The 15,001-nt window shown below is 40.7% G+C and overlaps 1 protein-coding gene across 7 annotated transcripts in view; it reads left to right on the top strand.

Annotated features, from left to right (window-relative positions):
* ARMH3 (armadillo like helical domain containing 3) overlaps nt 1-15,001 on the top strand; it is a 187,836-nt gene that overhangs the window by 30,729 nt on the left and 142,106 nt on the right. For all 7 annotated transcript variants that reach the window (XR_004626248.1, XM_002913875.4, XM_034663168.1 and 4 more), the window contains exons 6-12: nt 3,669-3,761; nt 4,499-4,573; nt 4,693-4,779; nt 9,045-9,101; nt 11,296-11,339; nt 12,416-12,476; nt 14,495-14,541. Coding sequence is in view for 6 of the 7 variants with exons in the window: in XM_002913875.4 (XP_002913921.1) it covers nt 3,669-3,761; nt 4,499-4,573; nt 4,693-4,779; nt 9,045-9,101; nt 11,296-11,339; nt 12,416-12,476; nt 14,495-14,541 (464 nt within the window). In the remaining variant the exon portion in view is untranslated. The remainder of the gene's footprint in view (nt 1-3,668; nt 3,762-4,498; nt 4,574-4,692; nt 4,780-9,044; nt 9,102-11,295; nt 11,340-12,415; nt 12,477-14,494; nt 14,542-15,001) is intronic.

Here is a 15,001-nt window from a genome sequence, read left to right as displayed (position 1 = left end):
TTTTTTTTTTTTTTTGAGAGCTTGTTTTTAAGTAGTCTCTACCCCCAATGTGGGGCTCAAACTCACAACCCAGAGATCAAGAGTCGTGTGCTTCACCGACTGAGCCAGCCAGGCTCCCCTCATTCAGTGGTTTTTAGTATATCCACGGAGTTGTATAACCACCGCCACTGTTAATTTTGGAACGTTTTTATCGCTCCAAAAAGAACACATGTACCCATTAGGAGTCATTCTCCATTCCCCCTTCTCTCCAGCCCCTGGCAACTGTTAATCCACTTTATGTCTCTCTTGGTTTACCTATTCTGGACATCTCATAGAAATGGAATTATATGTGGTCCTCTGTGTCTGGCTTTTTGCACTTAGCGGAATGTTTTCAGGGTTCATCCACGTTGTAGCATGTGTCAGTACTTCATTTCCTTTTTTTGGCTGATTAATATTTCATTGTATGAATGTACCGCATCATTTTATTCATTCATCAGTTGATAGATATATGAGATAATTCAACATTTTGGCTATTATGAATAAGGCTGCTGTGAACATTCATAAACAAGTTTTTATGGGGATGGAGGTTTTCAGTTCTCTTGGGAATATACCTAGGAGAATTGCTAGGTCATATGGTAACTCTATACTTAACATTTCAAGGAACTTCTAAATTGTTTTCCAAAGTTGAGCTACCATTTTACATTTCCATCAGCAATGTATAAGGGTTCTAATTTTTCCACATCCTCGTCAACAGTTGTTTTTTGTCTCTTTTATATATATATATATATATATCTGATTTATAGTATTTGACACTATCTTGAATGAAGGTTGTTTATAATATGAACTTTGAAGAATTAGTCTTCTGTCACTCACTAAATTTAAAATAATCTATTTGACAAAGAATCCTTGTAGTGATTAGGTTATTTTAAAAAATGTTGGGGCGCCTGGGTGGCACAGCGGTTAAGCGTCTGCCTTCGGCTCAGGGCGTGATCCCGGCGTTGTGGGATCGAGCCCCACATCAGGCTCTTCTGCTATGAGCCTGCTTCTTCCTCTCTCACTCCCCCTGCTTGTGTTCCCTCTCTCGCTGGCTGTCTCTATCTCTGTCGAATAAATAAATAAAATCTTTAAAAATAAATAAATAAAAAAATAAAAAATGTTATGAATATACAATTATAAATACATGAAGACTTAGTACCTGGAGTTAGTTTTTAATTCTCTCCTATACAGTTCATATATATATATATATTTTTTTTTTATAGTGGTGAAATCCCACATCTCTCTCATTCTCATAGTTCTCACTGTTGCATATATGCTGCTGATTACTAAGTCTCAATTTTTTGCCTTAACATCCTGTCACGAGACTCAGAGTTGTATACTCAATAAGCAGTTTGCTGAATATACCCACTCACACATCCCTAAAGTAACTCTTGCTTGACATCTACAAAATGTTTTCCCTTCATCTGTTTTTTTTCATTCATTCCCCATCAGAATGGGCTCACCTATTGTCTCAGTAACCCAAGCCAAAAACTTAAGAGTCATTCTTGACTCTTCCCCTCATCTTTCGTATCCAGACAATCACCAGGATCAGCTAATTTTTTTTTAAAAAGATTTTATTTTATTTATTCATTTGACAGAGAGACAGGCAGCGAGAGAGGGAACACAAGCAGGAGGGGTGGGAGAGGAAGAAGCAGGCTCCCAGCGGAGGGGCCTGATGTGGGGCTTGATCCCAGGACCCTGGGATCACACCCTGAGCTGAAGGCAGACGCTTAACGACTGAGCCACCCAAGGGCCCCAGGATCAGCTAATTTTGCCTCGGTTCATATTTCTCATACCTTTCTTTCCTTTTTTTCCCCTACCGTCAATGTCCCTATTATCTCTCACCTGAACTATTGCAGTGATGCCTTCATTCATTCTTTTGACAATGTTGGTTGGCTCTGATGTGCCAGGCACTGGGGAGACAGAGGCAACGAAGACATGGCAACTTCCTCAGAAAATTGATAGATCAGTCCTCATTTGTCTCCCTCCCTCCAGGCTTGCCATCTTTAAATCTGTCATCCACACTGATACCACAGTGATGTATCTTATGCTCAAATATTTCTTGCTTAAAACCCTTCATTAGTTTCCCATCACTAACAGGATAAAGACCAAACTCCCTAGCTAGCCTTATACAGCTTTCTTGATCTGCTCCCTATTTATTTTTCCAGTCTCCACTCTCACCACTATGCCTCACTCTGTACTTCCATAATAATAATAAACTATTTGTATTCCAACTCCACACCAGGGCCATTCCATTCTTCACGTGTCTTTGATCATGATATTGCCTGTCTAGAATTCTTTTCCTCTTCAAGTTTTAATTAATTCCTACTGATTTTTCAAAATATAACCCACCACTGAGGAATCCTGGAATAGGTGACTTCTGAGCTAATTCCCCTTCTCCATGTATATTTCTGTCATAGTAACCATTAAATTAAAACTGCTTGCTTAATAAAACTGATGGATCACTGACCTCTACCTCTGAAACTAACAATACATTATACGTTAATTAATTGAATTTGAATAAAATTTTTTTAAAAGGAAAAAAAAACCTGTTTGCTTTTGCTTATTTTTCTCTTCCAATAGACTAAAAATGCCTTGAGAGCAAGGGTCATTATCTTATTTTTTTTCTTGAATTCTTTGAAAGCACAATATTTAGCATATAGTAGACCCTCACTATATATTTGTTGAAGTAGCTTATTTAGTGAACCTTCACTTGAGCTTCCAGCATGCTAAATCCTATTCTTCATTTATTCTCCTCCTTCATTTAATGTAAAATATTTCTTTTCTTGTTCCTTCTGCTGTAGTGTGTGAAGGTTTCATCTTTTGATTAAATTGGGTCTGACAGCTGATTGTTAGTACAAGTGATATACTCCAGTCACATTGTCCAGTAGAATCAGCCAGAGTGGACACAGCTAGCTTTGTTGGGTAGTGTATATGACCAGTGATAGCCAGTAGTGATATTATGTCTTTGTTGTTTGTTCGGTGTGCCTGCATTAAATGATATACTTTATCTATAGTTATTTAACCATTATTAATCTTTAACCACTTATTTTCTTAATTTAATTGAATTAATTTATTTAGTTTATTATTTATTGATTTTAATTTATTAATTTATTTATTTATTTATTTTAAAGATTTTATTTATTTATTTGACAGAGATAGAGACAGCCAGCGAGAGAGGGAACACAAGCAGAGGGAGTGGGAGAGGAAGAAGCAGGCTCATAGCGGAGGAGCCTGATGTGGGGCTCGATCCCACAACACCGGGATCACGCCCTGAGCCGAAGGCAGACGCTTAACTGCTGTGCCACCCAGGCGCCCCTTAATTTATTATTTAACCGCTAGTAGCCTTTTAACAATTTGCTTCATTCTAATCTAAAGGCTTATATAAGGACGACAGGCTGCAAACACTTGGTAAAGTGATGAAATCTTTATTGTTCTGTGCAGTTGTTCTAAAGCATTTTTCCCCAGATAGCTACACTTTGAAGCCTTCCTTTTCTTTGTCTAATCTTGCAAGGCCTAGGCCTAAGGGAATCATATGGTTGCTTCATTGTATGTTATACAACTGACCCTGTGTAACATAACCCAGAGTTGGACAAAGACACAGTAGAGATGTTATTTGGTATGTTTTAATACTTAATGGATCTCTTTCTCAGAACTTGATGGAGAGTTTGGATTCATTGCTTTGTGCGGAAGGTTCTGAAAGTCTGAAGAGTTTATGCCTGAAACTTCTCCTTTGCTTAGTGACTGTAAGTGACCCATCTATATGTTTCTCTATCAAGGGTATTATCGAGAGCAGGGGCAAACTTATTTGAATATTTGAGCCTTTAGTTAGGAAAAGAGAAAAAAAAAAAATCTCTGCTCGGGCATCATATCATTCCAGGGCATGTGAATATGTAGAAGGAAGTGAATTGAATGGGCTTTCACTTCCTGGAAGCTGCTCTTTGGAGCAATTGCTGGCATTTTTAGCCTGCCGGGTACATGATATTTATCCCTTTAGAGGTACCATTCCTTGAGATTTTTTGTCTTCTGGATTGTCAGATTTGCCCTTCTCACCAGCTCTTATCTGGAGACAGTTTTGGTGATTCTATTTTTATTTGTTCTGATTTTGATATAACTGGAAGCTGGCCTGTACCTTCTGTGGGAGGAGGGCAGGGTGTTGTTCATAGACTTCAGGCAGTTGTCTTTCCCTGCCATCACTCAGACTTCTGGGTCGTAAATTTCTTTCTTTGCATTTGAGAGTGAAACCCAAGAAACTATTAAGTAAATGCTTACATGAGGACGTGACAGAAACAATGAGAAGTTCAGAGATTTGGGAAGTTTTAATTTACTAATTTCTTATTTGGTAGCTTCAGGGGAGCTTATTAAAGGTGTCTAGTTAGAGTGTTTTAACATTTCTGATTCTCTTAGATGGTAGGAGAGGAGATATACTTGAGATACCAGAGTGCCTCAGTATAGACTTTAAAAAGCCTTTTATTGCATTCAGGTGACAGATAACATCAGCCAGAACACTATCCTAGAGTATGTAATGATCAACAGCATATTTGAAGCAATTTTACAGGTAGGTAAATTCCCCTGACACGTCTTTCTCTTTTGGGTAAACCACCTCCTCAGATCTTCTGTGTTTGCACACCTAGGGACTAGGAGTTAGCACTCATTCACTTGTGGTTCTTGTTACAGATACTCTCTCACCCCCCAAGTCGCAGGGAGCATGGGTATGATGCTGTTGTCCTCTTGGCTTTGTTGGTGAACTACAGAAAATATGAGGTAGGTGGGCCCCTTAATGGACAGTTAAAATCTTTCTATAATCTTCCTAAATAAGGCCACTCCTAGGGGACTTTGTTACTTTGTTTAATGTAGAAGACATGTTTTTGATAAATGGTATATAGATTAATTTTGATAAATCAAATTCTAAAACTTCTATATTAAATGCTTGGGGCAGAGGATATACCCATTTAAAGAAATCCTGTGGTGCAACTTCTAATAAAGTGAGTAACTATCCCTTAATGTAGTGGTTCCCAAACCTAGCTTATTAGAATCACCTAGGAACTTTTCAAAAAGAAGAAATTTGTGGGCTTTACTCTGGACACACTGAATCTGAGTCTTTTGGGGATGGGAACTGGGAATCTCTTTTTGTTTTTTTTCTCTTTGATTCCCCTGTTGAATATGATAATTAGCCAGGATTGGGAACCACTGACCTAATACATTTGTTTTGAAAGATTGGACTTTTGTATATGGATTTCCATATGTGGTCCACTTGTGTAAGTACCACCGTTGGTCTGGGAACTCTTTCTGATTTAAATGGAAAATTGAAGACAGAGCCTTATCCATGTCAGTTCTGGAGTACTCTTTGTTCCCGAATTAATCAGGGACAGATTTATAGGTTTTTGAGATGAAGAGCAGAACTCAGAGATTTATACTTGGTTTCATGCCTCTGCTTGAGTCTTCTCAAAAGGCAGAATACACAGAAAAAGGAGGGCCCTCAAGGAAGACCAGGGGCCTCACTGGGGATGGCTTTGGAGGAATAGGGAGCATTTGGCACTGAGTCCTGGATACTCGGAGTACTTTACTGAACCCAGAAGTCAGGAACTGCATTGAGGCAACCTGACTTTCTTCACTTAGCAAGTAGCAGTGGTATGAGAAATGGGCCAGCTTGAGGGAGGCTTTTCATTTCTCATCTTCTGGATCTTCACTTAGAGATTTCTTTCTTAGAGATTTTTTTATATTTAAGTAGTCTCTACACCCAATGTGGGGCTCAAACTCAACCCCAAGATCAAGAGTCGCACGCTCCACTGAATGAGCCAGCCAGGCGTCCCCACTTAGTGATTTTTGAGATGGTTCCTGGTCAGGTTGAGAGTGATGGGTAACACAAAAACTGGAGCCTATTCTTATAAGGAGAATATTGAAGAAGGGAAGGCTGTGAGAAATATTTAAAGAGGGGCTGGAATATGTGGAGCAATGTTAATGTGTTATAATTCCCAGGAGCTGATTGCTTTCATTGTCTTGGAGGAACTGACAAATGGTGTGTAGAGCTACTAATAAATATGTAATTTATCACCAATGCCTGTTTTACTGGTGATCTGGTGGGGTTGGCATGGTAGCCATTTTGATCTTTGTCGTGTATAATAGCGTCTGAGGCCTTATTACAGCAGCAAGAAAAATAGCTGAGGAAAAATGCCAAAGATAGTTAATGAAAGTTGACTTATATGTGCTAGGAAAGCACCATCATCAGTAATGAATATTTTCAGAACATTCTGCTGGTTGCAAGCCACTCTGAGGCAATGGCTTGGTTTCTCTAAATGTGAACTGAACCCTGGCTCAGCCCAGTAGGGCTCTCTGAAATGTCAGCCTGAAAAATTGGACATGGCCAAGGAACTAGAGAAAATCATATTTCTGGAGCGAGGTATGCATCTCTAGTCTGTCAGAAGTCTCAGAAGAATTAATATAGTAGGCAAGGGCAAGCTGGCGGGCATAATTTATCTGGGCTTTGCAGCTTTTGATATAAGTCACTCACCAGAAACCATTAAGGAAGCCTAGTGACCATGGAGCAGGAAGGGTTTTGACAGGAACATGAGGAATTCCAGATGAACATAGCAAAACCAAAAGCTGGTGGAAATTTTATGCAAACCAGTATGAGAGGGTGTGTGCTGGGCAGAACAGCATTCTAGCTCTCACCCCAATCCATTCCATGACAGATGAGGAAAGTTGTAATCTTTCTAGTAATGTGCAGAGGGCGCCAGAGAGGCTGGGTGCCCGCCTAATCAAAGGGAAGGCAGGTAAGGTTGTTGGACTTAAGGAATGGAAGTGATGGAAAAGATGTTACGTGGTAAATGTAAATAGTTCTTCTTCATCTCAAATAATGCATTACATTTTCATTATTTTCTCTAAAGAGATAGAAGAGGCAAAAAAAGGGGGGGCAATGAAAAAGAATAAGTATGGTTTAGGTCAGATAAAGGCAGAGCTCTATTAGAGTGATCCTGTGTAGGCTTATTGAGTTTGCAATTCTGTTTTGTGGGTGAAAAGGAGATTGCCTTTAGTTTAAAAATGTGACTGACCAGCACAACAGGGGTATAGTGTTAAAGAAAACTCAGTGTCTCATAGAATAGAAATTTTTACAGCATTAAGATCCTGGCCTTCTAAGTGGGCCCAGTCTCCTGTGATGAAGTGACTTAGTCTCCAGCTGCTGTCCCGAACATGTTGCTGCCCAGAAATTATAAAATTGTTTATTGTCCAGTTGCAAATTGGTCTCTTTCTCTCCTTTCCTTTCTTTTCCTTTCCTTTCCTTTCCTTTCCTTTCCTTTCCTTTCCTTTCCTTTCCTTTCCTTTCCTTTTTTCTTTTATTCTTTCCTTCCTTCCTTCCTTCCTTCCTTCCTTCCTTCCTTCCTTCCTTCAAGAGCTTTCTTCAAATGTAATAAAAATGTTAAAGGAGAAAATATATAGGTACCAATCATTGAGTCCTTACTGTCTGCCAGATACTATGCTAAGGATTTTGTATGTCTTACTTCATTTAAGTCTCATAGCAACCTCGACAAAGAAAATATCCCCATTTTACAGATGAGGAAGTTGAGCTTAGGTTAATAAGTGTGCCTATCTTGTCACAATTAGTAAGTAGAGGAGCTAGAACTCAAACCCTTGCTTTTAGCCACCTTACCTTTTCCTCATCTGCTAACACATAGCAATTATTACTACCTAAAACAGTGGATTTTTGGGAAGATGAGTGATAAGAACTTTAAAAAATTACGCCAAGAAACAGTGGCCTGCTCCTTCTAGTATTGTTCTTTTCATCATGGCATCTCTAGGTCAGCCTAACTGCTGATTTTCTTTTCTGAGGATGCACTTGGATTGGGTCTTGTCTGACATCTGTAGCATCAGCAGGATTTGACTGCTGGTTAAAGGAAGCAGTGTGGACAGCCTTCCTCTGTCAGATCAAGTGACAAACAAAGTGGGTTTTACCTCCTTGCGTTGTGTTGTAGAAAACCTTTAAACATTTGGGCTGTTAAGAAAGCAAAGCTGTCTCTTTCTCTATTCCCAGTTGACATTCAAAAGATACCCTCAGAAACTTGGTTAAATAAGGTCCATGCAGGGGGTTTCCAAGTCTCTTAGCAATGAGTTTTCTTGGTTGCTGTAAAAACTACCAATATTGTTCCTTGCTTCCCTTGGGTTAGAATTGGTGCCTGATCTAGATGAGGTCTTTCCTCACATCCCATATGTGAGATGTTTTCAAGGTGAGTAGGTCATTGGTTCTCATCCCACTGGTAGGAGATGGCCCAACTGCTTAATGAGTTTAAATATATGTCCATTTCCATATGCTGCCCAGCTGAGATTGGGCCTGGAAAAACTCAAGAAATCTTCCAATTCTATAAGTGATGGGACAATCATTAAATCCCATTGTTCTGGCCAGATTGTAGTTTGGGTAATTACATCCTTTTTTTCAGTTCCCCTGCAGTGTTATTTGGGTATTGGATTCATAAATGGCCTCTCTGGCTGTTAAGCAGCTGCCACTTTCCACCCCCAAGGTGGCTTTGTTTTACGGGTGGGTGAATCAGCCCTTGCATATAGTTTGTGGATGGTTAGGGAGCCTTTGGGAGGGGACTGTAAGTTAGCAACTTATAAATTTGTGCCTTATGGCAAAGAAGCTTTTATGTTCCTCCCAAGACTGCTGTCCCTATGGGCTCAGATTATTGGCAGGATAGGACAAAGTGAGTTTTGTGGAGTGTTCGCTTCTTAGAAATAAATAAGATGGAAAGATGGGAGAAGTAGGAGACACAGGCCTGGGCTGATCCAGCCTAGAGGAAAATGTAAGTAGAACAGAACTGGGTTTGCATGTGTGTGTGTGTGTGTGTGTTTGGTGATTGCCTGTGCACACTGAGAGGTTTACTGGAAATGGGGGAGTTAGCTGGCAGGATGGGTTGGATCTGGGTATTAGGAGCATCAACACAGAGAGAGGCCTTATAGACGCATTTTTGTTAACACTTTGTTAAATAGCTAATGGGTTCTTAACTCACACTCACCTTAAGTCTCTTGTTTAACAGTCTGTGAATCCTTATATTGTGAAGCTGTCTATTGTGGATGATGAGGCTACGCTCAATGTGAGTATATGGATCCTTGTGTATTGTTTTAATGACTTGCTTTTGGTGGCCTTACTTTCAGTGGATATTTAGAACAGAGAGCTATTGTGTTAATTTCATCTGGCTATAAAGAGGGAATTGGTATTTCATTTTAGAGCATCAGTGTGACTGTCTTATTGTATTTTATCTTCTTGTCATGGAAGGAAGGTTTGAGGGGACATTTTTTTTTAAATGTTTTTTTATTATATTATGTTAGTCACCATACAGTGCATCCCCGTTTTCCGATGTAAAGTTCGATGATTCATTAGTTGCGTATAACACCCAGTGCACCATGCAATACGTGCCCTCCTTACTACCCCATCACCAGTCTATCCCATTCCCCCACCCCCTTCCCCTCTGAGGCCCCCAGTTTGTTTCTCATAGTCCATAGTCTCTCATGCTTCATTCCCCCTTCTGATTGCCCCCCCCTTTCTTTATCCCTTTCTTCCCCTACCGATCTTCCTAGTTCTTATGTTCCATAGATGAGAGAAATCACATGATAATTGTCTTTCTCTGCTTGACTTATTTCACTTAGCATCATCTTCTCCAGTGCCATCCATGTTGCAGCAAATGTTGAGAACTCGTTCTTTCTTTCTTTTTTTTTTTTAAAGATTTTATTTTTTATTTATTCAACAGAGATAGAGACAGCCAGCGAGAGAGGAAACACAAGCAGGGGGAGTGGGAGAGGAAGAAGCAGGCTCATAGCAGAAGAGCCTGATGTGGGGCTCGATCCCGTAACGCCGGGATCATGCCCTGAGCCGAAGGCAGACGCTTAACCGCTGTGCCACCCAGGCGCCCTGAGAACTCATTCTTTCTGATAGCTGAGTAATATTTGAGGGGACATTTGTTGGCTGATCATGATGAAATGATTGGTTATATTTCATGTTATAGTGTGCTGAGGTTGATAATCCTACAGAGTCGATAAGTTACATTCCCAAGAATAAGAAGGCTTGGATGATATATCAAATCAGCATGATGTACACTTTATTTATTTATTTTTAAAGATTTTATTTATTTATTTGACAGAGAGACAGCCAGCGAGAGAGGGAACACAGCAGGGGGAGTGGGAGAGGAAGAAGCAGGCTCCCAGTGGAGGAGCCTGACGTGGGACTCGATCCCAGAACCCCGGGATCACGCCCTGAGCCGAAGGCAGACGCTTAACGACTGCGCCACCCAGGCACCCCCAGCATGATGTACACTCTAAATATCTTACAATTTTATATGTTAGTTATACCTCTGTAAAGCTGAAATTAAAAAAAAAAGCAAAAACAACAAAGCAAGGCTTGGATGACTAACCGATGGGGGATCCCTTCTTGTAGAACTAGCCAGATGGCATTTACAGCCTGACTTGGTGAAGCTAGAACATGGGAGATGATCTGTATACCTGCTACATATGTCCTTGAAAGTTTGGGAAATAATATTTGATCTCTGAGTAAGGGAGAAAGAAGATGACCAGGTGTCTGGCATCTTGCCCTCTTCATTCTTCTAATTTCCCTTATGAAAAAAAAATGCATACTTTTTTTTTTAAGATTTTATTTATTTATTTGACAGAGAAAGAGAGCACGAGCAGGGGGAGCAGCAGGGAGAGGGAGAGAGAGAGGGAGAAGCAGACTCCCCACAAAGCAGGGAGCCAGATGTGGGACTCGATTCTAGAATCCTGGGATCATGATGTGAGCCGAAGGCAGATGCTTAACTGACTGAGCCATCCAAGCACCCAAAAAAAGCATACATGATTCATCCTCGTGGCCTGAATTGATCTTTGTATCATGTTTAGCAGGTTCTAAAGGAAAAGTTGATAAGTCACTTTCACATTTATTGGATGCTTCTTCCTGTTACCATCCTGTTTTCCTGTGGCCTGAAAGAGTGGTTTGTCTCTATGCACCTTCATTTAGTGTGAGACTCATTGTCCCTTTTATTGTGACTGTTTTAGAGACATATGAGAGCTTTTTGTTTGAAGATTCTAATGTAGTCTTCTCTTTTGAGATAAAAATGATTCCAGTGAAATTGTCAGTGATCTGGGCTGGTCCATTTCACCCCCCACCCCCCACTCTATTAAGTGACATTAAGATAGTTAGATCAGGAAAATCTGGACTGTGGGGCTGTAATTACTGTTTTCCCTGGCCTGGCATCACCACCAGCCCCTTATTTCATCTGTGCTATCTTTTTTTCTTTCTAGGGAATGGGGCTTGTGATTGCTCAGGCTTTATCTGAGTACAACAGGTAAGTCCACTGTTCTGGAAGGGAAGGGTCTCCTTTTCATTTGAATTGATTGAGTAGAAAACAGATTTGCTCCAGTGCTTGGGTGAACTTCCCTTACCTATCCTAGAAGAGTATTCTTAGGTTTAGCTTCCGGCAGACGTATTCGCTCTAGCTCAGCGTGATGGTCGTAGCAGGGGTTGTGTCTAATACCAGGGGAAAAGTAGCCACCATCAGGTTAGTGCCTATCTTTTCTTTAAGCAATTAGGCACATTCTTTTGCAACGTTTAGTATTTTATTGCAGGGCATTTTAACTAGTTTCCCAGCCACAAGCAGGCTCTTTTGTTTAGCCCCATGTATCCTACAAATATAATTTTCTATGTAAAAAAAGTTAAGAAGCACCACATTTTGTACACTTATAAATAAGAAGAGAAAACATACTGAATTAGCTCTAGTTTGATGGATCCTTTTTTTTCATCAGGAATCAACTGCAACTTCCCAGAGTCCTTGTCTTTTCTGGGCGCTCTCTTCATTGATGCTCGCTTTCCCTCTTGCTTTGGATGAGGAAGATATCTGGTATTCAGTGAATGGAAACCAGAAGTGTTCCTAATCCTGGCAAGGGCCAAGCAGTGTCTTGCTTGCTCCTCTTCAGACTTTGCTCACACACTATTGGATGTGGAATTTCAAATCTGCCCCATCTCCACAAATAGTTTAACTCACAGATTTCCCTCCTCTTCCTTCAAAAACAAACAAGAGTTTCACTGTTACAGCCTGAAAGTAATTTCACTGTTACACTTTTCAAGTAATAGTCTGTTTGGGAAATAAGTGGATCAGCCATATGTTAGAGCAGTTTCACACGTTTGCAGCTTGCTTTCTGAGTCTCTCCCAAAGTAGCCAGGCATTTTGATACATTCTGCCTGGAGAGCAGATGCATGCCTCTTAGCTTGCAGGGGAAACTGATGTGGCTAGATTGTCATAATGCTTTTGTTTTCTGGAGTCAGTGAATTCTGTGAGTGCCCTGCCCTGATTACCTAGAATGCCAAGGACAAAGACATACTTGATAAGTAATACTAAAGTTGAATTTAGTTATTTTTGTTCAGGCAGTATAAAGACAAGGAAGAGGAACACCAGAGTGGTTTTTTCTCTGCTTTAACAAATATGGTAAGTCCGACTTGTTTTTTTCTGTCCTGCTAGGAACGTAAGAGGTCTGTAGAGGTAGACAAATTTGGACAGAAGGTCAAATGTTCAACATGACGGCATGATGAGGGGAGAGTGTCTCAGAGCAGATCTTTTTGAGAGATGTATCTCTTTTATTGATTTCCAAACCCAAGTGAGATAGGGAAAGGAGAGCTGTGATTGCTCTGGGACTGATTTTTTCAAATTAATTAAGTTTTTTAAAGGTTAATAAAGCATACATATTAAGTCAGACTTTTGCCTCCTGAAGAGCTGACTGTTTGAGGACTGATCCTGCAGAATATTGAATAGGAGAGTTTAGATCTGAGCACAGCCCCTGAGTGCTCCTTGGCTGTCTCCTCTGGCTATTTGATTCCTCATAGCTGATCCTGGAGTCAAGAGATTGATGCAAAGGATTTGATGCTACTCCTCTAAAGTTTTAATGGACTGAGAGGCCCATAGTTTAGGAAAGTTATTGGTCCATTTGGCAAGACTTCTGAACAAGGTTTCTCAACCTTGACCCTGTATGCATTTTGGGCCAGGTAACCTGGGACTAATTTTTAAGAGTTAAATCTAGTAGGTCTTAGAATCTAGACAGCTTCAGAAAGTGTTTTTTTCTTGGACATTAGTGTTCAAGTAGTCAGCTGTAGGGCAAGACAGTTTTTTAGTTCATTGCAAAAGCAGCTATCCTTCTACCCCCGAAAAAGGCAATTGTTCTCCCCAATACCTGTGTCTTCCCTTCTTTCTCAGAGCTTACTCTGAGAAAAGGATTTGCTAAGCTCTTTAACTCTGAAGCATGTATGAGTAAAGTCTCTCAGAGGTCAGAGCAATATGAGTGCTATTTGGTTAAATGAATTAGATAAAACTGCTCTAGGGATCCTTGCCTTTTAGCCAGGAAGAAAAAGTTTTGTACTAAACAAAGGAAGTTCCAGCTGCATAGTTTGGGAACATCAGTAGGCAGATGGAAAGGTATTTTTAGAGGGATGGCCATCTTTCTCAGTGCCTCTGATAATCACACATATTGGAGACAACCTTCTCTGTTTACTAATTTGACTCCCCTGCTTATGACACAAACTAAAGATTTTGTGATCTTGAAAGATGGACAGTGGGTCTCATATAGACATTTCTGGTCTGAAACTCAAATATGCCTCTGAAGATGGCTCTATGTTGGATGTGAAATCAGTGTGCTTTCTGCGGTACTCTTCATGAGTTAGTTTCTGACTTCAAGTAAAGCAACTTTCAGGAAAGATGCCGAATGATGAGAAGGTCTAGGTTAACATTTATTTGCTGTCAGTGGTTACTAAACTTACACATTGAAAAGGGGAGCTGGGCAAAAGTCCTCCTTGTTCTTTTTTTTTTTCTTTTTTTTAAGATTTTATTTATTTATTTGACAGAGAGAGACAGCCAGCGAGAGAGAGGGAACACAAGCAGGGGTAGTGGGAGAGGAAGAAGCAGGCTCCCAGCGGAGGAGCCCGACGTGGGGCTCGGTCACAGAAGGCTGGGATCACGCCCTGAGCCGAAGGCAGACGCTCAATGACTGAGCCACCCAGGCGCCCCCTCCTTGTTCTTTTTTTAAAAGATTTTATTTATTTGTCAGAGAGAGAGCGCAAGCATGGGGTGTGGCAGGCAGAGGGAGAGGGAGAAGCAGGCTCCCCGCTGAGCAAGGAGCCTGACACAGGACTCAATCCGAGGACATTGGGATCATGACCTGAGCCCAAGGCAGACGCTTAACTGACTGACCCACCCAGGTGTCCCCTGATTGTTCTTTTTTAAGGCCCTTTAAAGAAAATTTAGTGAAGTTCTCTTTATTTCATTTTATTACTTGTGATTCTTTGAGGATCTTAAAAGGGGGTTGGTTTTGGTCTGTATGCCTGGTGGGCCAGAGTTCCACGTTCCCTCAGTCTGCACGCCACTTATTTTTTCACTGATCAAAGGCTTCTTTGTAAACACAGAGCTCCTCTGACATTTACCTGCTGTAAGTCTGCAGTGCCTCTCTTCTTCCACAGGTGGGCAGCATGTTCATAGCAGATGCCCATGAGAAAATCTCAGTACAGTAAGTGCCTGACATTCTCGTGCAGTGACTTGAACTTCAGTGTGGGCTCTCTGGCTGGATATGAGTGTGAAACGTTACCTCTTGCTAATCTTTTACAGATTCAAACTTTTATGGTGATGTGTCAAATGTTTCTTGGGTTTTAAACAAGAATGGACTCTTAGAAACCACTACTTTGGTCATGTCTGTTGAGCCCTACGAAGCTGATAAATGGTTCCCAGCTGTCTCTGGAATGAAATGAAAGAGGGCTGGGTGTCTGAGCCAGTTAAGGAGTTAACTGGATCGGGGTGGAAAAGTGAGAGGGAAAATAGGGAATGAAGTAGATAAGAACTAGCCCTAAGGAATTAAAGTTAAGGCCCTGACTCTTTGCCTATATACCCTTTATATAAACTGAATGATGGAATAAAGGGAACATTAGAAACACAAAGGGATTGATAATGAGGAGCTGGGGTGAAATTGTATC

Source organism: Ailuropoda melanoleuca, chromosome 6 (genome assembly GCF_002007445.2).
Source record: "Ailuropoda melanoleuca isolate Jingjing chromosome 6, ASM200744v2, whole genome shotgun sequence".
Classification (NCBI taxonomy): Eukaryota; Metazoa; Chordata; class Mammalia; order Carnivora; family Ursidae; genus Ailuropoda; species Ailuropoda melanoleuca.
The sequence above is the reverse complement of the archived record's forward strand: the minus strand, read 5'-3'. Positions and strand labels throughout refer to the sequence as shown.